Here is a 25,718-nt window from a genome sequence, read left to right on the forward strand (position 1 = left end):
AGTTCTGTACAGCAATTACTAATGTTACAATGGCCTGCATCAAAACCAGGGCTTTTCTTGTAGTAGGAACTCCTTTGCATATTAGGCCACTCCTCCCTGATGTAGCCAATCCTCCTGGAGCCTACAGGAGGCCCTGTACGAAGAGCTCTGTAAGTTCTGTGGGGATTGGCTACATCAGGGAGGAGTGGCCTAATATGCAAAGGAGCTCCTGCTACAAAAAAAGCCCTGATCGAAACTGTATTTTCTGGTGGCAATGGACAGCAAAAGAAGGGGAAGTGAAGTGAGAGAGAATTTCACCCATTTCCCCTCCTCCCATTGCAGACCTCCACCCTTGTTCCTGGGGGGGGGGGGTGTCTACCAGTCCCCAGACATGCACAGGGGGCTGCAGGGGGAGTTTGCTTCTGCAGGCACCATTCTGTTTGCACCATGCGAGGTCCGAGCCAATGAGCTACAATGTGTGCTGGGTTGAATATGACAATCACTCAAATCCCTTTGCTTAAAAAAGCAGCGTGGGGAGGGGGAAGACGAAAAGCCTGAGTGAATAATGTTGCTATAGTTACTACACAATATAAAAATTAAGCACCGCTAATAGTCTTAAAATGTATTTCCTTTTTAGCAACTTAACTTTGGCTATAACTGGGATTGAGAACAATGTTGCAGCACTTAACCACCCCCTCCCCCAACACCCAAGGTGGTGCCCAAAACGCAATGCCAGTTTCCAGGCAAGGACTAAATTATTCTGAGGCTGGGATGCAAATGGAGTGGGGGTCACTCGAAGCTCACCAGAGCTGGAAGCATCCCTGGAGCATTCCCACTTAACTAGGAGGGTAAATCAACCAAAACTCAATCACAATTGGTTGTAGAGCAAAGTAGGAGTCAAGTCGCACCTTTAAGACCAACGAAGTTTAATTCAGAATGTAAGCTTTCGTGTGCTCGAAGTACACTTCATCAGACCTGATTCCTCGTCCGTTGAAGCGTGCTCGGAGCACACGAAAGCTGACATTCTGAACAAAACTTTGTTGGTCTTAAAGATGCCACTTGGCTCCTATTTTGTTCTACTGCTTCAGCCCAACACGGCTGCCCACTTGGATCTAGCCACAATTGGTTGTGTCTGTCTGGAACCAGCTTCTGACCTCGCACCTGTTTATTTATTTATATTTAGACTTATATCCCGCCCTTCCCACCGAAGTGGCTCAGGGCGGCTGTGGGAAGTGGCTTATGGTAAGGCAGAACCACCATGATGGCTCAGACTCCGAACGATTACCCTTGGAACTATTGGGGGGCATGTTGGGGGAGGGAGCAAGGCAATCATGGAAACCCCTCCAAAATAGCTACCTTGTGAAGACAAGAAACAGAACAGTAAAATACTCATCTAAATAAATTCTCAAGCTCAAGAACCATTAGGTCGCTTCAATATTTCCCCACAAAGTCAGCAAAGGGCCAAGAAAGCTCCTAAAAGATACTGAATAAGTTAAAAAAAAATTCTTATACCACTAAGTATCCATTTTAGAGGGACAGAATATTGGGATGGCGTGATATAAGAATCAGCTCAACTGAAAGGTTTGGTTTCTGAAGAAAGAACCGCCCCCCCCCCTTTGGATAACAATAACAGTTCTAGTGTGATGACAGAAATGGGGGACTGGATCTTTGTTAATCCATAAATAAAGTGAAATGTTCTCTGTCATGTTTGGAGCCTGCCTTTCCTATAAGGCATTCAGGGCTGAGCACATGGGATTCACCCCAATTCAATTTCGCAACAGCACTTTGCGGCAGTGACTGCTCTAAGATCATACTGTGATGCTAGTCAGTGGGAAAGGAAGAAACTTCAGGTTCAACACTATCCAGTGCTCCACACTGTATCAGCTACGCCTATGAATTCTTCTTGTAAAACAGGGTGTCAAACTCATTTATTATGAGGGCCGGATCTGACATAAATGAGACCTTGTTGGGCCGGGCCATGTCTAGTCGGGCCAAGCCATGTTGGGCCGGGCTGTATGTGTACCTATTTAAGATTAGGTAGCAGAGATATAAACTTTATAAAAGACACAGACAAACACAATTAAAGGTGTTTAAAAAACCCTTAAAATAAAACATGCTTAAAACATTAGCACTCGGTCTTAAAGGTGCTTTCTTTGTATCTCTCCCATGGGATCCAGCAAACTGGGCAAAGGAAGCTCTAGCTCTTTCCTTCCATCTCCAGGAGGCCAGGAAGGGCAGGAGCCTCAGCGAATAGAAGGAAGAGAGGCTTGGCTCAGTAGCTCTCTGTGCAATTGAGAGAACCTGGAAAAGCAAGCTCTCTCTCCCCCCTTCCTCCCCAAGGGAGAAGCCTCAGCCAATGGAGAAAATAGACTTTGCTCTGTAGCTCCTGTGCGATTGAACAAGGCTTGCAAAGCAAGCTGTTGTGCAGAAGGAAGCAAGAGAGAGGAAGAAGGAACCGGTTGCTCGAGGTCCTGATTTGGCCCCCGGACCGTATGTTTGACTCCCCAGTGTAAAACTTTCATGGCTATGGTAACTTCAGCAGCTCCTGATCCATATGGGAGGAGTACATTCTATTGCTATTCTGTCCACTCCAGAAGAGGCAACATTTGTGCGTAGATGAGTTGAGAGTGTGCTCACGGAGGTTCATACTGGAAAGAATACATGTTGTTAGTCATTAAGCTGTCAGTGGACTTTGTTTTACTACAACAGACTAACACGGCTACCCTCTGGAATCCTCTTCTGTGTGTTTTGATGCTCCTGCATTTTGGAAAGATTCTGCACTTAAGAGGCACTCAAAGTGGACTTCATTTCTCAAACTAAAATTGGGCGGAAAAGATTACGCTGACCAATTTCGCAGTGCAGCAACTTCAAGGACTTCTCTTGCAGCTTGGCCTCTTTCAGGTTGCTTATGGCTGTGTGAAATATGATTAATCGTTTGCGTTCACGGACAGATTCACTGTCCATCAGGTCATCCAAGGACGAGGACAGACCACTTGAAAGACAGACTAGAGTAAAGCCAACAATCCCATCTTTGTGCTAATAAATCAGGCTTAAGATTTGCACATGTACTCAAGCTCAGTACCAGAGTCCTTGTTCTTACTTTCAAGTACAACTAGTGAAGGTAACACATCAAAACAACTGGAGAGTACACTGAGATGAATGCATCTCATACGCTTGAAGTGACAGAATATTAATTTCCCAAACCTGCACACAAGGTCTCTGCCTACAATCGTATGCTTTCCCATCTCCCCCAAACAAGGATATTAATAACATACAACGGCAGGCTGAAATACTTTGGCAGATTATTAGAAATGAAACTAAAAACAATCACATGCGGAGTTTTCAGAATTAAGAGAAGGACTAAAACACAGGGCGTATTGTCAGGGTTTTTTCCTCATCTGTGGATCACGAGAAGTTTATACCATTCAATTTCAATTTCAAACCTTTAATGGCATAGCATAAAATTCAGAAAAAGATTTGGATAGATAAGCCAGGATTGAACTTAGGTTAGACATAAAGTCAAGCATAGTCAGAGTTGTGTCGGAGAATGGTGGCCAAAGATTTTGCAACAGCACAGGCAATTTCTGAATTAAGAGTCGTTCAGGAAAAATCAACATAAAGACAAAAGTTTATGCCTCCTACTCAGTCTGAAGGCAAGACTTATGCCAATTAACTGCCTCGTTCTCCAGTTCTGGCTGTAGGCAGATTCCCTGGTTCATGGGTTACAATTGCACAGAAAGGAAACACTTGAGCAAAAAGCATTTCGCTCCTATCGTGAACGTTAAACTAGGCTGAGCTGAATGCGAGGAAAGCTATCTAACCAGGAGACAAACCCCCCAAATGGGATTTTTTGGCAGGAATCCTCTTTCACATCCATCGCAGCTGCATGCTTTAGCCAGAAGGCAGAGATCCAAGCAGAACGATTTTCTCATCATCCAAAACGGCAGGGGGAAAGGAGACCGGTGAGTAGATGGCATTATGCTTTTCAGGGCTCAGCTGGTCGTTTTGCCTGAGCAGTGGGCCACCTAAGTGGAATCTCGTACTGTGGTCGTAAGCGAGGCCAATGCAGTGCCTGGGCACAATCAGAGACAGTCTGGGTTGGCAGGAGTAACAGTTCTCCTGCTGGCACTGGTACTCGTGCCCAGAGCTGCTGAAAACTTTGGCACTAATGAAAGCAGTGCTTCTCGCTGCTGGAACTGCCAAAGCAAGACCGAAAGCAGCTGGTGTCTAAGGCGGCAGACTCCACCAGACCCAGAAGACACCCACGTGGCCATGACTAAGCCCTCATGACTAAGTGAAAAGACAAGACAAGAGCAAGAGCATTTGGTACTAAGAAAGTGAGATTTTTAAAGAGATCTCTGCAGAGGAAGCAGGCTGGGCATAAAAGGGTCCCACCTTCAGCTCAGACACAGAAGTCTTGTGGAATTCATTTGCACAAGCCCTGCCAGTGGAGTAAGGAGGAGACACTGCCCTCTCAAGGACACATCATCCACCATGGAGAGCTCTTGTGTTAAGAAAATAAGAGAAGCCGTGTTGGATCAGGCCAATGGACCAACCAGTCCAACACTCTGTGTCACACAGTGGCCAAAAAACCAAGTGCCATCAGGAGGTCCATCAGTGGGGCCAGGACACTAGAAGCCCTCCCACTGTTGCTCCTTCCAAGCACCAAGAATACAGAGCATCACTTCCCCAGACAGAGAGTTCCATCAATATGCTGTGGCTAACAGCCACTGATGGACCTCTGCTCCATATGTTTATCCAATCGCCTCTTGAAGCTGTCTATCCTTGTAGCCGTCACCACCTCCTGTGGCAATGAATTCCATGTGTTAATCACCTTTTGGGTGAAGAAGTACTTCCTTTTATCAGTTCTAACTTGACTGCTCAGCAATTTCACTGAATGTCCACGAGTTCTCTTATGAGAAAGGGAGAAGAAAAGTACTTCTTTCTCTTAAAACTACTCCCACAAAGGTATGTTAAGACCCTTCCACACTTTACTGAAAGTAGAAACAAAATGGGGCACAATCTCTCTCTGTTTGCCATCTTTCCAACGACGTCTGAGAGGCCTTAGCACTCCCCCCCCCCCCAATTTCTATGCACAGTTGAAATTGGAAGCTGGCACTGAGCTTGCATGCTTGTCTCTGTGTCACATGTAGAAGCAAACAGTTGAACGGGGAGAGTTCCATGGACATGGGTTGGATTATTTTTTAAAAGCCTATATGAATTCATTGCCACTGTACTACTTTACTTTATTTGATTTATATCCCGCCCTCCCCGCCGAAGCAGGCTCAGGGCGGCTGAGTACTATATACTTTAGTTAAAAAAAAATGGATTTAAGAGAAACATACAAATCTTCAATTGTGTCTGAAAATTCAATTCATGGCCCCCCTATCGACATACTAAATTAAAAACCTATTTTTCTATTAAAAGAAAAGAAAAAATTCTGAAGTAAGCACGATATATTGAATTCCAATAATGTATCATTAGCAGCATAAAGAGTTACTTCCTATCTCTTGTGGAAAACCTGTGCTCACCAATAATTAACTGCCTTTCTTCCAGAAAGCCCAAAGAACACTTTCACATTCTGGCACATATCTCTACACTTGTGTTAAGTTAGCAATCTTCCATATGAATTCAGTATGTTAGAAGTGCAACAATATTGCAATTTTTTACTTTACATTTTTTATACTGTACCTTTCCTCCAAGCTTGATTGCATCAAAGCCCACATAAGCATTTAGTATAAAAGTGACATGAGCTGTGCAGTTTGAAGTTTCAGATTCTGTTCTTAAGAGCTAGGTTCTTCTTTAGCTGCAAAACAAGTCTGCTTCTCTGCTATAGCAACTAATTTATATCTGATGCATGATTTATACATACATGCACAACTTGACTTAAACCAATTATTTAAATCAGGAGTGGTCAAACTGTGGCTCAGAAGCCACATGTGGCTCTTTCACACATATTGTGTGGCTCTCAAAGCCTCCACTACCCCATTGGCCAGCTTGGAGAATGCATTTAAAGTTAAAACTGCTTTCTTTCCACCTCTCCCTTCCTCCCCCATCTATTTGTCTGCCTGCTTGCCTTCCTTCCTTCCTTCCCTCAGACATCTGAAGTTCATGTTTTGTGGCTCTCAAACATCTGACATTTATTCTATGTGGCTCTTACATTAAGCAAGTTTGGCCACCCCTGATTTAAATCAACCTTTTTATCTCACTGGTTTTAAATCGTGATTTAAATGGCTGATTTGCAATCATCAATCCATCTTTCTGATTACTGACATCTTGCTTAATTTATAAAGGTCAATAATCAAGGACAAATGGGAACCCCCCCCTCCTGTGGGAAAACAGGAATAATTCAATTTGGGCATGTATTTCCATGTGCAGGAAGAAATCGCTCAGAGGGAAGACAACTGAGCACCGCACATTTAATCAAACTTTTTTTTGGAGGGGGGAATACCCACAGAAGATCCTAAAAGTCACACTGCCAGAAACGAAGTATTTAAAAAACATTCAAACAAGAGATTTATTTAATATTTGAAATTGCCTGGAAGTCTGATGTGGAGAGGCATCTTAAATAGGGATGGGCATGAATGGGGAAAATGGAGGTTTGCGGTGGTGAGAAACCATGAACCTCCATGAACTTTTCAGCTTTCTGAACCGGTTAATGGTTCATTGGCCTGTAAGTTTGGGCAATCTTCCACAGGGGGACATTTTTAAATACCTCCCCTTCATTCACTGAGGTGTGCTGTGGTAGTGCATTGACTCAGTGAGTTAAATAATTTAAAGAGACCTACGTGCTTTCCCTTCACTTGCTGAGTCATGCACCGTGGCAGCATTCCTCAGTGAGTAAAGAGAAGGCATGCAGGTCTCTTTAAATGCTTTCCCTTCATTTGCGTCAAGGCATTTTAAAAGATTTGTGAACCACTGTCAAAAACATGGCAGTTCATGGGCAGTTCACAAATGCGACTGCCTGAATCTAGGTTCATGAACCCACAAACCAGCCCAGTTCATCACAAACTTTGGTTCGTAAGTTGGTTTGTGCCCACCCCTAGTCTTAAGTGCTTTTTAGGCTTCTGAATTGCAAATTCTGTATTACAGACAGTAATGCATGCCTAAAATAGTTTCATTTCAGTAAAGTTGTATTACGATGCCATTTTACTAAAAAAAAAAAACTGTTTCTGTTCTCCTCAAATGTGCCAATATTCTTCAAAGCACCAGCATAAAAGAGATGAAAACGCAAACAGAACATCAGATATCTGTGGATCACATCTAACCCCAGAAAACCATAATGCATTACCAGGCTTTGACTGAAATTTGTTTTGTTGAAGCTTTTTCAATTACAAGTGGAACAATAGCAAGTGATCTTGAACATAATTAAGGAATGTTATTTTCAAACCTTCCCTCTACCATTTCCAGCCAGAAAAGCTCATGGTTCCTGAAAAACCTACTTTTGCAAGGCACGCAAGAGCACACAGACAAGGCAAAGTGAACTTACGTTGTAACTGAGCTGCCCTCAGTTGTTTCTTCAACCTCTCCACCTCATTCTTTAGAAACCTGATGTGCCGCATCATGTTCTCTGGGGAGTCTATCTCCATTGATATGTCCCTTGGTGATGGAGGAGCAGACACGGGTTGGTCTAATTTCTCCTGTAAAATTCTGAATTAAAAAAAGATAACATAAAGGGAACTTTTAACTCCTGAAACAAAAATCACGTGCAGCTCTATTCCACTTTAGTTCTGTGTAACGCAACAGCAATGGGGGGGGATATGTTGAGTAGAATTATTTTTGGTTTTAAAAGGCTATTATGTGAAGGAAGAGCTAGTCATCAAAGGCTCCAAAGTGACAGCCGTATTAGGCAACTCCAGTACAATGTCTTAAAGATGAACAAATTATGGTGGCATTTGTGGGCCTAAGGTCACTCTCTACCAGAAGCACGAGGTCACCTCAATATTCATTTTGGCACCATTTGGGGCCAAGAATCCCAGCTGCAAATACAAGTTGATGGGGTGTGAATTGGCAGAGATTGACCAAGAGAGAGATCTTGGGGTCGTGGTAGATAACTCACTGCAAATGTCAAGACAGTGTACGATTGCAATAAAAAAGGCCAACGCCATGCTGGGTATTATTAGGAAGGGAATTGAAAACAAATCAGCCAGTATCATAATGCCCCTGTATAAATCGATGGTGCGGTCTCATTTGGAATACTGTGTGCAATTCTGGTCACTGCACCTCAAAAAGGATATTATAGCATTGGAAAAAATGCAGAAAAGGGCAACTAGAATGATTACAGGTTTGGAACACTTTCCCTATGAAGAAAGGTTAAAACGCTTGGGGCTCTTTAGCTTGGAGAAACGTCGACATGATGGGTTTACAAGATTATGAATGGGATGAAGAAGGTAGAGAAAGAAGTACTTTTCTCCCTTTCTCACAATACAAGAACTCGTAGGCGTTCAATGAAATTGCTGAGCAGTCAGGTTAGAAAGGATAAAAGGAGGTACTTCTTCACCCAAAGGGTGATTAACATGTGGAATTCACTGCCACAGGAGGTGGTGGCGGCTACAAGCATAGCCAGCTTCAAGAGGGGGTTAGATAAAAATATGGAGCAGAGGTCCATCAGTGGCTATTAGCCACAGTGTATATATATGTGTGTGTGTGTGTATATATATATATATATATTTGGCCACTGTGTGATACAGAGTGTTGGACTGGATGGGCCATTGGCCTGATCCAACATGACTTCTCTTATGTTCAAGACTTCGTATTCACTTGTGTTCTACATGGTATTGTGACAGTGCTTTCGGTTGCATTGCTGGACTTTTTGACCTTGTCTGTGTCTGTCAAGTGGCTTCCTTGTTTTGCAAAAATGCACTATTTTATTCTTCGCTCTGTGCCCTAGGTAAACCTAACTATCTATGAAAGAAGGCAGTTGTGTATCTTACACAAGTGGGCACTTTAAACGTCTAATGCCCAAAAGACTCTTCATTGCATTGGTTTACTTATAATATCATTAAGTGCTCTTTCATGCAAAACCAGTACTGTATTGTGGGCAGGGGTGGAATTCTGTACCCAATGGTCTGCAAATGGTCATCTGCACCCAAACTCACACGCTAACGTAGTCTAACCTTACTACGTTAGAGTGTGAGCAAATGAAATAAGCCTGGTATCTTAAACCCTCCTCCTTCATTTCTGAACCACTGTTTGCTTTCAAACAATCTTGCTTTCAAATATTCCTTTGCAACCATGACGATTAGACTTTTGAAAGCAGCTACATTTTCAGGACCTAACAGGGGACAGTACCTCATGCCTAGGCAGATATAAAGACCCATCTAGAGCTAAATCCAAGACAAACTCCAGGGAATATTAAAACAACTGGGATGTGCCACAGATGGCAGTCAGTTTGGCTGAGGATATATGAAGAATGATCTTCCAAGCACTAATGTATATGTATATAATTGAGACAGCACAAGCGATTGGGCAAAACAGAAGCCTTCAAGAATTCCATAAAGGTTACTTTTAACTACAGGGTTAGACAGTTTAAAAACTTTTGTTCCGCTCTTGGTGGGTTCACGTGCCTAAGGATAAAAATGAAGAGGAGGATGTGTGAGTTTGATGTAATGCAACATCACAGATAACACTCTGAACATTCCAAAGTGCTTTCCACTGCAACCTTTCTAAGAAACTCTGTACAGCAAGTCAGTCTTGCCACACCCACAATCAGGGGTGGACTCCTATCAGGAGCTCCTTTGCATATTAGGTCACACACTCCTGATGTAGCCAATCCTCAAAGAGCTCACAAAAAAGAGCCTTGTAAGCTCTTGGAAGATTGGCTACATCAGGGGTGTGTGGCCTAATATGCAAAGGAGCTCCTGCTAGAATCCCACCCCTGCCCACAATACAGATTACTGGCTGAGGAAGAAAAGGGCCCCCATGCAAGAGAGCAGCTTGCTTAAGGTGAAGGCAAGACTCAAACCAAGGATTTTCTGATTTGGAGCTGAATGGGTGTGTCCTGGCTGCTACGCTACATTAGCTCTAGTAGTGAGAATAATTTTATCACACCTGTACCTGATCAGAAATCTGAGCAAGCTTGTAAGAGGGCAGCTCTCTCCTCCTCACTAAGTTAGTGCCTGGTAAATGGTCATCTGCACCCATCCTGCATTTCCATATGCTCTCAGATGACCTTCTAAATGATTTCTGAGTTAAATAAGTAACTTAGTCACCAGTAAGCGCATCAGCCAGCTCAATGTTCACTCTCATTTTGTCATGTTTTAAGAGAAAACAGTTTGATGAGTTAGCTGCTGTCCTTTAGCTACCACAAAGAGCATGCCAACACTTCCCTGTGGGGAAAAAAAAACAACTTTTACACTTCCCCAAAAGAACATTATGATGTGCTGTGTTACACAGCCAAGCGTTTTAACTCCTTGTGCTTTGGTAAAGCAGTCATGAGATTAGAAAGACTGCATCCAGCCTGAAGTGTTCATTTCACTAGATTAACTACGACCACATCAAAACATCTTATTATTTTCCCACGGCTCTCAGAGATTTAATTGCTCTGGCAAAATTGGCCAGCTGCTAAGAAATGTCAATGGATGTCCAAAGTAGTCAAACATAATTTCCACCTGTTAAAAAAAAGTTTAATATGACTAAAGCACAGCCCATCACAGGCCAAAAAGGATGTCACCCACTTATTCAGTGGTTACCGACAGGACGGGAAAGGGGACATTTTTATTTTTACTTCATTTATACTTTTTCCCCAATGAGGACCTAAAGTGGCTTACACCATCCTCCTCTCTTCCATTTCCCCTAACAACTACCCTGTGAGGTAGGCTAGGCTGAGAGTGAGTGACTGGCCCATGGTCACCCAAAGAGCTTCTATGGCAGAACAGGGATTTGAACCTCAAGTATCCCAGATCCTAGTCCAATAGTCTAACCTCGACATCAGACTGTCTCGGGCCACGGGTCAATGCAAAGGAAGTGGCCCCAAGAATACTACAAGCCAGAGCTGCAGAGGACCCTCAATTCAGTGGGGTCAACCGTGGGCATTAGCTCTACCATTTGCTTCCTTGACTTGTGCCCATCTTGACTGGTCAAGGCCTGCAGTGACGGTGTTCAGGCCCCCCGGAAGAGATTAAGAAAGGTTAAAACTCTTGGGGCTCTTTAGCTTGGAGAAATGTCAACTCAGGGGTAACATGATAGAGGTTTACAAGATTATGCATGGGATAGAGAAGGTAGAGAAAGAAGTACTTTCTTCCCTTTTCTCACAATACAAGAACTCATGGGTACTCAATGAAATTGCTGAGCAGTCAGGTTAGAACGGATAAAAGGAAGTACTTCTTCACCCAAAGGGTGATTAACACGTGGAATTCACTGCCAGAGGAGGTGGTGGCGGCTACAAGCATAACCAGCTTCAAGAGGGGATTGGATAAACATATGGAGTAGAGGTCCATCAGTGGCTATTCGCCACTGCGTATTGTTGGAACTCTCTGGGACAGATGATGCTCTGTATTCTTGGTGCTTGGGAGGGACAACAGTGTGAGGACTTCTAGTGTCCTGGCCCCACTGATGGACCTCCTGATGGCACTTGGGTTTTTCGCCCACTGTGTGACACAGAGTGTTGGAATGGATGGGTCACTGGCCTGATCCAAAAAAGTTTCTCTTATGTTATCAACTTATCCCTGTCTTCAGGATATTCTCAGCAGGTCTGAAGGAAGCAGTGGTGTGTCTGCTCTTGAAGAAGCCACCATTGGACCCTGCAGTCCTTGCCAACTACTGCCCAGTTTCAAATCTTTTGTTTCTGGGCAAGGTGGTTGAGAGAGCAGTGGCTGAGCTGCTCCAGGTCTTCTTGGATAATGCTACCATCCTGGACCTGTTCTAGTCTGGTTTCCGCCCTGGTCATGGGATGGAGGCTGCACTGGTCGCCCTTGCAGATGGTCTCTGGAGACAGGCCAGAGCTGCTGCTTCTTGATCTGGCAGCAGTGCTCACCTCCAGGTTAGATTACTGTCTTGCCACTATGCGGGGCTGCCCTTGAACCTGATAAGGAAACTGCAGCTAATGCAGAAAGTGGTGGCGTGTTTGCTGACAGTGACATCTGTGTGGGCACATATTCAGGCAGAGCTATGCCAATTGCACTGGCTGCCTATTGAGTACCAGATTCAGTTCAAGGTTATGGTGGTGATCTTTAAAGCCCTACATGGCCAGGGACCAGCATATCGATGGGACCGTCTCTCCCCATATGTGCCCTAGAGAGCTTTGCACTCTACCAGTCAACATCTCCTGGTAGCCCCTGGCCCCTCTGCTCTGGCCCCAGCCTGGTGAAACATGCTTCCATGTGAGATCAGGGCCCTGAGGGACTTGCTATTATTCTGCAGGGCATGCAAATGGAGCTGTTCCGGCAAGCCTTCCTAAGGCAGTAGACATCCAACCATCTTGGCCTCCCCTATCCACAGCACTGGCCTCAGTGCTAAAGATTAACATCTTGCAGGAGATATTCTGGACTACCTGAATCTTGCTGTTAAATTGCCATCTTGTTCTGCACTGGTTTAATTTGGTTTCAGATTATGCTTTTAACAACTGTTATGTATAAATGTTGTGACTGCTCTGAGCCAATTATGGGGTAGGGCAGGATATAAACCCAATGCATTTTTTTTTTAAAAAAAATACTATTGTATCCTCCAGGAAACTGGCAGCAATGCAAGAGATGACAATTGGCGAGCTAACACCACACTGGTGCTCGGTCTGAGCAAAGTGGCCCCTGACGTGATGGCCCAGTCGCTAGGGCCTGGCTCTGCTTGCTCTTGGCCACCAGTGGCCCTCTAAGGCAGGGCTGTCGAACTCATTTGTTATGAGGGCTGGATCTGACATAAATGAGACCTTGTCGGGCTGGGCCATGTTGGGTTGGGCCGAGCCATGTTGGGCTGGGCCACCTATTTAAAATTAGATAGCAAAGATATAAACTTTATAAAGGACACAAACAAATGATGGATGGATGGATGGATGGATGGATGGATGGATGGATGGTAGATGATAGATAGATGGAAGATGGATGGATGATAGATAGATAGAAGATCTAAACTGGCAGAACCAGCGCCAGAACAGTTTTATTGCTGCCAGATACATTTAATGTAACTTAAATTATGTATTTTAACTCAATTAACTGGTTTTTATGTTTAATTTTTTAACTGTTAAATTTAAAGTTTTACCTATTTATGTTAATGTATGGAATGTTGTTAGCCGCCCTGAGCCGCCTTGGCGGGGAGGGCGGGATACAAATAAAATCTATTATTATTATTATTAAGATGATAGATGGATAGAAGATAGATGATAGATAGATAGATAGATAGATAGATAGATAGATAGATAGATAGATAGATAGATAGATAGATAGATAGATAGATAGATAGATAGATAGATATACAATTTTATTTATATCCCGCCCTCCCCACTGAAGGCAGGCTCAGGGCGGCTCACAGGTTAGGGTTGAAAATATATAACTTAAAACATGCTTAAAATGTTAGCACTCGGTGGTCTTAAAGGTGCTTTCTTTGTATTTCTCCCATGGAATCCAGGGAACTGGGTAAAGGAAGCTCTGGCTCTTTCCTTCCTTCCCCAGGGGACGTGTGGCGGGGGGGGAGGGGGGGGGAGGAGCAACCTCAGCCAATAGAAGGAAGAAAGGTTTGGCTCAGTGGCTCTGCTGTGCAACTGAGCAAGCCTTGCAAAGCAAGCCTTGCAAAGCAAGCTATTATGCATAAGGAAGCAAGAGATAGGGAGAAGGAAGCAGATGACAGCCAGTTGCTCGGGGGCCTGACAGAAGCCCTCCAGGGGCCTGATTCGGCCCCTGGACCGCACGTTTGACACCCCTGCTCTAAGGCAGTGACCCACCACCAATTTCCCTGTAAAGTTATACGACCAATCCACTTCTGATTACTGATACATTTCATATCCTACCCTATTAGAGGTAGAGGTATTAGAGGCTCCCCAAATATACAACCAGAAACATGCTGCTTGTATTAAAAAAACATGGGGGGAATAAATCCTGTTTTTGGCATTTAGATATCTGATTGTTAATATTACACAAACCGTTTTTCAGCTTCAAGTTTATCCATTCTCTTCCAGAGGCGATTCACTAGCGCTTCTTGTTCTTGTTCTAGTGTATTTTCAAGGTCAATCTTCTCGCGTCTTAGCTAAGAGAAAAAAATGGTTAATAAGCAGGAGAACGGCTTTTTCAAGAGTTTTAGTTGGACTGTTGCAGTTAGCATATTTAAGACCACTTATATTTTTAAAAAATTAAGTGGAATAAAATATAGGACTGAGAGCCATAAAGGGTATATAGATGACTTTATGCTTCTGTTAAAAAAAGAAATTGAAACCCCACGGAGGGTTGCTCCAATTTTATCTTACCTCGTTCTGAACCCATAAAATGCCAAAAATTAGAGCATTCACTAACCCTTATTACCTGCATCCAAGTAACTTTGCTCATGGTGAAATCCTAGCTAAGGCCACAGGTCTTTTTCTCTTGACCAACCACTCTGGTTAATATACAACCAAATTACACTTTCAGTCTGGGATGGAGGCTTCATTTGAACACCCAAGTATCATGTATGCGTGAGGAGAGGCAGTGATTTCCCGTTTCTACGCTCTGTATCAGCTGGAACTCCTTTTTCCCTTGACAAAGGAAGTGAGGTCAGAGGAGAGTAACATGAAGGGGAAGTGAGCTCAGTGGGAGGAGCTATGGGGAAGTAACCCTGGGGTTAATGAGCTTCATGCCTCTGTAGCTCTTCGGATCGCCTCACCCCCACTTTTATTCTTGATTTGAGCAGACACAAGCTACCATCATCAGAAGTTAGGAACTCAAATTATACAAGATTTCACAGTTTGCTTAACAAAAGGCATCTATCAGACAAGTGGAAGCAGCAAACGAATCATTTGCTATCAAACGTGTCCCCTTGCAGAGAACAATTCGCATCTGAAGAGTAATCATGGGCAATTCCTAATCAAAACACAATGGCAAAAGAGACATACAGCTGTTCCTTTCAGATGACTTATCTGAAAAAGGCCACTGTGGAAAGGAGAGATATATCATATCACATCTGCTGAACCATCCACTCAGAAAAAAAAATACCCAAGGAAAGCTCAAAGTCCTCAAAGCTCTGAAAGATAATGCTTATTTGACATCAAGGGAGAAAGTACCGTATTTTTCGGACCATTAGACGCACCGGACCATAAGACGCACCTTCGTCTTCCGCCATCTTCTGCTGCCCGCGCCTCCCAGCACAGCCGTCGGGGATGCGGGCGCCATTGCAGCCTTCGGGCTGGAGCCAGGTACGCAGGCATGCGCGAAGCGCAGGGTTTGCAGTGGGGCGGAGGGAGCCAGGCACGCAGGCGCACGCTGGGTTTGCGGTGGGGCAGAGGGAGCCAGGCATGCAGGCGCGCGCGAAGCACTGGGTTTGCGGTGGGGCAGAGGGAGCCAGGCACGCAGGCGCACGCTGGGTTTGCGGTGGGGCAGAAGGAGCCAGGCATGCAGGCGCGCGCGAAGCACTGGGTTTGCGGTGGGGCGGAGGGAGCCAGGCACGCAGGCGCACGCTGGGTTTGCGGTGGGGCAGAGGGAGCCAGGCATGCAGGCGCGCGCGAAGCACTGGGTTTGCGGTGGGGCGGAGGGAGCCAGGCACGCAGACGCACGCTGGGTTTGCGGTGGGGCAGAGGGAGCCAGGCATGCAGGCGCGCGCGAAGCACTGGGTTTGCGGTGGGGCGGAGGGAGCCAGGCACGCAGGCGCGGAGGGAGACAGCCACGTGTCCCGCCGGCGACTGCGAAGCGGGTTTGCAGTGGGGGCGTTTATGGTCCGGTGAGTCTGGGTTTGCGGTGGGGGCGGAGGGAGCGATCCCGGCACTTGTCTCCCGGGGCTGCAGGCCCCCTCCCCCCCGCCTCATCTCCTTTTTTTTCAGTATTCGTTCCATAAGACACAAGCACTCCCCCCCCCCCATTTATGGTCTGAAAAATACGGTAAGTCTCAATCACAACGAATACTGACTGCAGGAACAGAACTAATCGCTCCTTGCGCTATATTTTTGCTACCAAATATCAAACGCCATATAATGTGGAAGGAGCTGTAGCGTTAAACAGATGCAAAATGAAGCAGGCGATTCATAATTGTGCTTCCCAGACCACTGCACTACCAGTTCACACAAGTTGAGACACCAAAAAGGTGTCGAGATTTCAATTCACATAACCGGCAGCGACAACCTTACAATCTATTAATAGTTAATGGAAGAACGTGAGCAATGGGAAGGGCTCAGCATCAGCAGTCTACAGGGCAATGAAAGGAATCAGCAACTGACTATGATCAGGTTCTTCCATGTAACAAGGATGTGAGAATGACAACCATTCAAACAAATTACACTGTGTCGAGAGGGAGAAGGAGATTCTCTTTGAATCAGAGTCTCAGAGCGGCTTACAATCTCCTATATCTACTCCCCCCACAACAGACACCCTGTGAGCAGTGTTCCCTCTCAGCTGAGTCACAGATTTTTAGCCTCCAGCTCACACATTTTTGTCTTAGCTCAGGAAGGATGACCCCAGAGCACAATAACTTATGCAGTAGCTCCCAACTTTAATGCCAGTAGCTCCCAACTTCAATGCCAGAAGTTCACAAAGTAGAATTTTTGCTCACAAGACTCTGCAGCTTAGAGGGAACATTGCCTGTGAGATAGGTGGGGCTGAGAGAGCTCTCACAGAAGCTGCCCTTTCAAGGACAGCTCTGCAAGAGCTATGGCTGACCCAAGGCCATTCCAGCAGCTGCAAGTGGAGAAGTGGGGAATCAAACTCGGTTCTCCCAGATAAGAGTCTGTGCATTTAACCACGACACCAGACTGGCACTACACTACACTAAATGGCAGAAGGAAAGGGACTCTTCCCAAGGTCCAAAGGATCCCTTCTTACACTCTTTAAAGATTAACCTTAAATGCTCAAGAAGTGTTACATGGGAAGATGAGGCAAAATTCAACTCTCAGGAATGCTAACACCTTTGCCAGCTGCCCCAAACATGAATCACTCAAGGAGCAACTACAGCAAAATCCACATCTATTTGGCAAGTACTCAGTAAAATGCCTGCCCTAATCCACAGTAAAGAGTAAATTCTATTACAGGGAAGGAAAGAACAAAAAGGAGTCTACATCAGACCCAGCAGCTTCCGAGAAAACTGGGGGACTGAAAGGAATAAGGCAACACCTAAGCTCTACTCTGATTAACAAGCCCAATGAGTTTCTGAGACAGAACTCTCTCCCTCCCTCTTACGGAAAACACCTTGGCAACAAACAGGATCCTTCTTTCAGCACAGAAGGCACCTCTGATCCCTCCTGCCAGATGTTTCCATGGAGAAAGATCCACTCCTGTCTCCTTAACAAAAGGAAGGCTTAGCAGCATGTCTCCCATTCTATCAAAGGCACGGGTGGCCAAACTGTGGCATGGGAGCCACATGTGGCTCTTTCACACATAGTGTGTGGCTTTCAAAGCCCCTCCCCCCGCTGGCTTGGAGAATGCATTTACAGTTGCTTACTTTCCACTTCTCCCTCCCTCCCCCGTCTATTCACGTGTCTTCACCCCCCTGTCCCTCTCTTGCAGCTCTCAAATATCTGACATTCATGCCTTGTGGCTCTCAAACATCTGATGTTGGTTAAAACAGAATTTTAAAAATGAATAACAGTATCAATAAAATAAAGATATATATGTATATTTCTAATACAAAGACAAGCATTACAGAACTTAGCTATCTGTTTTGTAATATTGGCATATGAGAGGAGACAGTTTACCTGAACAGACTCCATTAGCCCTGGCTTAGCCTTAACCCATTTAATGTTCAAATTTGTTTCAATGATTAGGCTTTAATGGTTGGTCCGGTGCCGCATAAATAAACTGAGTGACTGACTGACATCTGATGTTTATTCTATGTGGTTCTTGCGTTAAGCAAGTTTGGCCACCCCAATCAAAGGTCCGGACACCTACCACCCATTTCGTGTTCCAACGGAGTTGTGGATCAGCATGAAAATCTACCCACACTAAAGGCAGCAGCAGTGGACATCCACGTGGGATTCTAAAAATATCTCTAGAGAGATGCAGACTTGCATCTGGTACCCTAAGGAGGGCTGGCTGTGGATACTATCAATATGTTAAACATACATTTGTGGTGACTTTACAATGAATCAAACTAAAACACGCACCATCTACCACTGCATAGTTTAGACCTCTACTGAGAAAGTCAGCAAAAACCGACTCCCAGCCTATGAAAATTTAGACACACCTTTTTTCCTTCACTCTCAATTCGCTGATGAACTCAACCTCCAAAGCAAGATCAGACTGTACTTCCCCCGAGAACACAGACACCAAAGTAAATATATTAAATTTATTTAATCCCGCTTTTAATCTTGCCCCCCCCCCAAGTTTGCACACAGTTTTAAAATCAAGTTTGCAACACATGAAGATGTCCCTCTATAAAATCAAAGGGGGGGGGGGAAGCTAAATTGCCCTAATCTGGAGAGACTTCAGGCAGAAAGTAAATCACTACAGTGACTTAAACAAAAGTTCAAAGTTCACACCACCTGTATCTTGCAGGGTATGAATTTATCAACCCCCCCCCCTCCTAAACTCCTCAGATTATGTAAAAATATTTATATTTTAGGGGGAGGGAAATTCACACTGTTTCTGTCATCAGGGAGTACCTCCTGTTCCACCTAGAATTTCAGAATATTAATCATGAAAGGTTTCTGTGTTATTCTTTTCTGCATATTTGTTATGCACATTTTCCCCACAAGAGACTGAACATAGGTAAATAAAGGGTTTTTGCTTTTTTTAAAAATATTTTTGGTCAGCCACAAGAGCTGAGAAGAGCCGCATTCTTAAATCTCAGCTAGGAGGGACCCAGATGACAGATAAGTAGCTCATCGGGGAGACTGGCGAAGGTCAGTGTCAATCAAGCCTATCTCGACGATCAGATTAGCATAAATCTTCTACCTTTCCACAGCCCCAATGGCACTGTGAAGAATCAAAGGAACAATCAGATTCTTACAGACGCCACTCCAGCACTTTCAATATTCACTTCCTGGAGTAAGCAGGGCCTTTTCCTGTAGCAGGAACTCCTTTGCATATGAGGCCACCCCCCCCCCCCCCAATGTAGCCAGTCCTCCAAGAGCTTACAGTAGGCCCTGTAAGAAGAGCCCTGTAAGCTCTTGAGGACTGGCTACATCAGGGGTGTGTGGCCTAATATGCCAAAGGAGTTCCTGCTACAAAAAAAGCCCTGGGAGTAAGTATTCCAGGAGCCTGGATTGCCCAGGCTAGCCCAATCTCATCAGATCCCAGTTCTCATTTGGATGGGGGGCCTCCAAGGAATACTAGGGTGGTGATAAAGTTAGAAATCAAAAAAATATTTTTAGTTAGCCACAAGAGCTGAAAAGAGCCGCATTCTTAAATCTCAGCTAGGAGGGACCCAGATGACAGGAAGTGGGCTGGCTTCTACTCAGGGCCGGCTCAATCACTAGGCAAACTAGGCAGTTGCCTAGGGCACCGGGAGGAAGGGGACACCAAATTGGGCTCCTCCCCTCCTGGTGCCCACGACAACTGCCTAGTTTGCCTGCCTGCCTGCCCCCCGCCCCTCCCTCCCCAGCGCTGCAATGCAGCCGCGCTCCATCCCCACCCTCCCAGAACATGCCGCACTGAGGCTGGGCTCTACCAGCTTCAATGTGGCCAGTGTGCCATCTGATGCTTTGAAATCTGCGCGGGAGAAGGCTTCGCTCCCTCTCACTTCCGGTTCCAGGAAGGAGAGGGGAGAAGCCTTCTCCCATGCGGGCTTCAAAGCACCAGATGGCGTGCCGGCTGCATCGACGCTGGTAGGGCCCAGCCTCGGCATGTCGGGTGGGGGGGGGGGAGACGACAGAGTGCGGTAGTATTGCAGTCCCAGGGAGGGAGGGAAGGCGGGCCACAGCAGGAGGGAAGCCAAGTCTCATTGCGTGGTGGAGGCATGGAGTGCGGCGCTGCAAAGGCCGGGGGGGGGGCGGTGGCAGGGAGGAAGCCTGCCTAGGGCGCTATGTGCCCTCAGGGCAGCACTGCTTCTACTCCACTTGACACAGCTCCTACAGCTGTGGTGCCTTTTCCTGCCCCTGAGTAAAAGCAGCCGCTCTTAATCCACGCACGTACTCAGCATAATTTACAGAACTTGTTATTGAGTAGAAACCTAGGAGAAAGCTCTGCTTTTAAACCACAAGCCAAGGATTTGGAGCTTGTATAACAGTAGTACCCTGTGAAATACATCCCTTGTAATTATTACATTTCTAAAACCCCTGTGTAAACCCAACCGGCTCCCAAAGCTGCTTACAGCTCTAAAAATAATCCATTTAAAAAACCTACAACGATACTAAACACAAACCAACCAGTAAAGCCTCACTATCAAGACCCATAGCAGGTTTCTAATGTAAATTGTAAAGATCTTTGTAAAAAAAAAGAAGAAGTGTTAACTTTCCATGAGAAGTGAGCTGGCAAAATCATTTTAAGGTAACCTACATGCAAGCTGAATGTTGGCTAAGTCACCACTGCCATCTAGAGGCAGCTGTTTTCATTTCAACCAAGCAGGCTTCTATTAAATTTGCAGCATGATGTGTCACTTTTGAGCTTCCCCGCCTATTATTAATATATGAGTATATGCAAATAGATTGTTTAAAGCCCAGCGATGTCAGTGGGGCAGATGTTATTTTGCAACCCAAACCTGACCTTGTCCATCAAAATGCAGTTACGTTTGTAATAAATCCCTGTCCCAACAGTGACACCACTGTGGTTTTTTTAAGATCTACACATATGGATCTGGACATATACACATACGGACATATACACATTGTCCCGCATTGGTCTTGTCAGCCACCAGCGAGCCTGCAGCAGACGTGGACTATTGCACCCTTCTTAAATCTTCGTTCGCGAAGCCAAGCCGAGAGACACATATGGAAAACAGGGCCACTGGCCAGAAATTCACGCAAACAGGATTTTTCTTTGCTACTCTGGAAGAAGATAAACTTTTAACTCTCACTGTGCTTCCACCCATGTACCGGACTATCTATGCAGCTGACGTGTGATTACTGTGGTCTTCAAGACCGCATTAAGCTGCAATGGAACGAAATCCCCCAATTAAAATGGCTCATTCAATGGCCATTTTCCGCACTGCTTTCCCCCTGGCTCCGAGAATGTCAGCCTTCAGATGTCCCACCCCTTTACTCACGTAATGACAGGTGAGGGAGGGAGGCAAAGTGATAAAACTAGTTCAAATGCCTATGCGACAGTGTCGACATTGCCGTGAAATGTACCGAGTGTGGTACGGGATGCAACGACTCTTTTGCTAATTCACTCCCTTGGCCATTTAAAAATCCCCACGCCGAGCTTGCCATGTGGGAAAAAGTGCCAAAGGTCTGAAAACGGGGGTTTTGCAAGCAGGACTGCACAATTCAGTGATGTCTAATTTGTGATCAGATCAGCCTGCAGCCAGGAGCCCTCCAAGCCTTCTGCAGTGCCCCCTTTCCTTCCTACCAACAGGACGCTGGCTGCATTCATGCCACTGTTCCCCTCAAATCACTGCATCCTTGGCTGCCCCCTACATCTTGCACAGCCTTCCTAGGACCCCTCTCCCCCATCCTGACAGCATGCAGCCCCTCTTGCCCTTAAGCTCCATGAGGCTTCTTCGGAGATCCCTTCCTTATTATGGCTTTCCCACTCAACCCTCCATCACCTCCCACCCTTTGCTTCAAGCCTCATTCTTCTTCCTCTCACGGTTCCTCATCCAGAGCTTTCCCATCAACCGATGCAAAAACGGAAGGACATTTACCTGCTCCAGAGTCAGCTGCTTTGAAATGGTATCGTTTTCCAGTTTTTTAATCTTCTTCATCAGTTTGTTCACTTGGAATTCCTGCTCCTGTTCTAAATGCTGCTCTAGTTCAGCCTTCTCGTGCTGCAGCTGAAGACCCAGAGAGACAGGGAGAAACCCAAGACACAAGCATTTTAAAACTACGGTAGGAATGATAAAAAAGACAGTCTTCATCTGTATATTAGTCACTTTCATTAACCCAGGTCTGAAAAAGGAGCAATGAACCGCACTGGTTTAACACAGCAAACTTCAATATACATGAAAGCAAACAAGATTTCTGTGCATTGCAAAAAGACAAGATTGGGCTTTTTTGTTTTGTTTTGTTAAATAAGATTGTATGTTGCACGAACTAGGAAAAGATATACATTCTGGCACTCAGAGCAATAGCCCAGAACACTTTTTTTTTTTTTAAAGGCAGAGATTAGAGACAGGCGAAAGAGCGACCTGACTATGCACTCAGAATGCCGCTTGCTTGGGGTTCATAGTGGGAGCAGCTGAACCCTTTGCATGACATCTGCTGGCTTCTCAAAAGCCTCCGGTTGGCCACTGCGGAAAACAGAACATTGGAACAGTTGGTTGCCAAGGTCACAGTTCACCTAGGGCGCCAAAAAAACAAAACAACCTTGGGCCAGCCCTTGGATGGGCCACTGTACAAAGTAAATTTGGACTTGTGGGCCACCGCACCCAAAAAGTTGGGAATCACTGCTCTACATCACATCAAGACACTCTGGCAAGTGCGGAGATACATTCTGCTCTTTTCAGCTTTTAAGAGCATCAAGGAGTACCAGGAAGAAAGTTGTAAGAAACACAAAGTGCAGAAGCCATATAATTGCAACCAGGGCCTTTTTTTTGTAGCAGGAGCTCCTTTGCATATTAGGCCACACACCCCCGACATAGCAAATCCTTGAAGAGCTTACAGAGCTCTTAATACAAGGTCTACTATAAGCTCTTGGAGGATTGGCTATATGAGGGGGTGTGGCCTAATATGCAAAGGAGCTTCTGCTACAAAAAAAGTCCTGACTGCAACACAGTTCTAGCCTCAGCCATTCTGAAGAACTAGCAGCAAGTCCAACTCCAATATGCAGAATTATGCTTTTGGGGCATGAGCTACATGTGCTGTGATTACAGTTAACTAGTTTCCACTGAATGACAGACTTCAAACCCAGTAATCTTATCCTTGAATAAATTTTGTTAATCCCTAAAGCGCCTCTGTTGTGTCTTTGTTTATTGTCCTGCAAATCAGAACTTTGTCTTGGGAGATATTCTTTCAATAATGTTTTGAACAAAGTAATCACTTTAAACGCCATATGTACTTGTATTTTCATCTCGCTCTCTTTTGGTTGAATGTGATATTTGTGTCCTGAAGCCAGGCAATTTCATTAGGAAGACACTTTAAAGGGTGTCTGTCTCAATCTGTTTGAGGTCACTGCAGACTTCTACATGCATACCAAAGTCAGAGTTAAGATAAAATTAATATTCTTGTGCTAGTATTGCAATAGCTGTAAGGCAAACTGTCATGAGATTTCACAGCAGAACATGAGTTGCATGTGTGATGTTCTATTAGTACGTTCTGACTCCTCTATACATGTTTGATTTGTCAGATGACCACTGCAACATTTAAAAGAGAGCAGGAATCAAGTAGCACCCCTGTGCAAGCACTGGGTCATTTCTGACCCATGGGGTGACTTTCACATCACAATGTTTTCTTGGCAGACTTTTTACGGGGTCATTTGCCATTGCAAGAGCCCTGTGGCGCAGAATGGTAAAGCTGCAGTACTGCTCACAACCCGAGTTCAATCCCGAGGGAAGCTGGGTTCAGGTAACCGGCTCAAGGTTGACTCAGTCTTCCCTCCTTCCGAGCTCGGTAAAACGAGTACCCAGCTCGCTGGGGAAGGCAATGACAAAACCACCCCATAAAAAGTCTGCCGTGAAAACGTCATGATGCGACGTCACCCCAGAGTCGGAAACGACTGGTGCTTGCAGTCTACCTTTATCCCTTTTTTGCCATTGTCTTCCCCAGTCATCTACATTTCCCCTTCACCTTAAAGACTAACAACATCTGTGACAGGGTATGGAGTCGGGAGTCCTCATACCTTGTGAGTAGTGACTCACAAAAGCTCCTTATCCTGCCACAAATTGTGTTAGTCTTTAAGATGCTACTGGACTCCTGCTTTTTTCTACTGCTACAGACGGACTAACACCTACAAAGATGTGGCAACCGAACCACACGAACAGAACACCTACAGAAAATGAGCATAGGCAAATAAGGCCCATGAACATTTTGTTTTCTACTACCAACTCAGGCAGTCTCACTCACACAGAGCATGTCTTCAGACAAATGCCCTTCCCCTTCCAAGATGTCTGCTAAGATGCCATTTCCTCCTTGCTGTGTTCCTGCAGTACATTATCTACGGAACCAATCATTGCATTGCATAAAGCTGATTGAACAAAGTGCTCTTACTAGGCCGATAAGCACAAAGTGTTACCGAAACCACCATCCTAGCATTTTATAGCACTGGTCATGAGATGTTATGAAGAAAACATGCCCTGAAAAGAGAGGTGGGCATTTGAATAAATATTCTTGAATGTGAAAACACGCTTTCCCCTTTAAAACCAAGCTAGCAAACTGAAGAGTTGTTTCCAATCAATACTTCCTGACGCTACAACCGAAAAGCTGATACATCAGTGTGTTTTTAACCACAACATAAATCATGCTGATGTGGGAAATTCCAGCCAAGTTGCTAATGGGAGATCTATTGCTCTTACGCTGATGGGTTAGCTTTTGTATTTAGACTGTACTGGGGGGGGGGGCCTTCTGGAAGGTTCCCCTCACCCACCCGTGATACTACTGTGAATCCAGTATCTAAGCTCCCTACACTACAATAGCAAAGGTTTAACAATGCATGCACTCAGGCATTGCAACAGAGACAGCTTGCTGAACAGTCATGCGACGGCATAACACTGCACCAATCAGGGCCCCTGAAAGTCTGCACAAATGCTCCACAAAGAGCAAGACACAGGCCTGACTCCACCCAGGCAGTTCCAAAGACTTAACTTTTTTTTAATTAAGATAACAAAATAATATATACAGAAAAACACACACAATTTGGTACTTTTTTATACAATATCAAAAGTCACTGCATAGCTAAAAACATATTAAGCTTCTATCGTAATGATTTTTAGGAATTATATCCTGTTCTGCCATATAATTTAACAAAGGATGCCATATTGGTACAACTTTGTTATGATACTGATCAGGTGGTGCACGGGAAAGATTATATGCCATTTTGTACATAATGAAATGTTCCCAGTTTTTTCCATGCCATAATTTTAAATTTGGTGTAAAATGATCTATCCACTTTGGCTGCAATAAGTCAGTCTGGCTGTAGATAATAAAACTGGTTTTGATTTATGAATTCTAGAGTCTATTCTTTTATTCAAAAGTAGAGTCTCAGTCAAAAAAGGGTATGGAATAACCTGTTATGTTTTTTTATTTGCAGACAAATTTTGTGCCAAAATGCTTGTATTTTAGTGCAGGCCCACCCACAACCTAAGAAATTTGCCGGGCTACTGCATTTCTTTCTGCATAATATATCATATCTCTTATTGATTTTATTTAAAGTGGTTGGTGGAAGGTATCAACGCATCGCTTCTTAAACTGGGGGTGGGGGGAGGCTCCCCACTGCTTTCCCACCCTTCCTGAAATGTCTCAGGAACAGAATAAAGGGAGTAGTGGGGGACTGCACTAAAAATTGCCATCCCCTCTTTCAAAAACCTAAGTATCCTTCAGTCTTCAGAACCTGTGATGCAGATCACAGTGTCCAACACCGTGAGTAAGCTCTGTAAAGCTTCAAATCAAG

General features: G+C 44.9%; 1 protein-coding gene across 1 annotated transcript in view; it reads right to left on the reverse strand.

Annotated features, from left to right (window-relative positions):
* The window catches only part of CCDC6 (coiled-coil domain containing 6), a 79,760-nt gene that overhangs the window by 11,601 nt on the left and 42,441 nt on the right, over positions 1–25,718 (reverse strand). The window contains exons 3-5 of the mRNA XM_060241092.1: positions 21,820–21,948; positions 14,048–14,151; positions 7,469–7,629 (exon numbers count right to left, since the gene is read on the reverse strand). Coding sequence (XP_060097075.1) covers positions 7,469–7,629; positions 14,048–14,151; positions 21,820–21,948 — 394 coding nt within the window. The remainder of the gene's footprint in view (positions 1–7,468; positions 7,630–14,047; positions 14,152–21,819; positions 21,949–25,718) is intronic.

Source organism: Heteronotia binoei, chromosome 6 (genome assembly GCF_032191835.1).
Source record: "Heteronotia binoei isolate CCM8104 ecotype False Entrance Well chromosome 6, APGP_CSIRO_Hbin_v1, whole genome shotgun sequence".
In the NCBI taxonomy this organism is placed as follows: domain Eukaryota; kingdom Metazoa; phylum Chordata; class Lepidosauria; order Squamata; family Gekkonidae; genus Heteronotia; species Heteronotia binoei.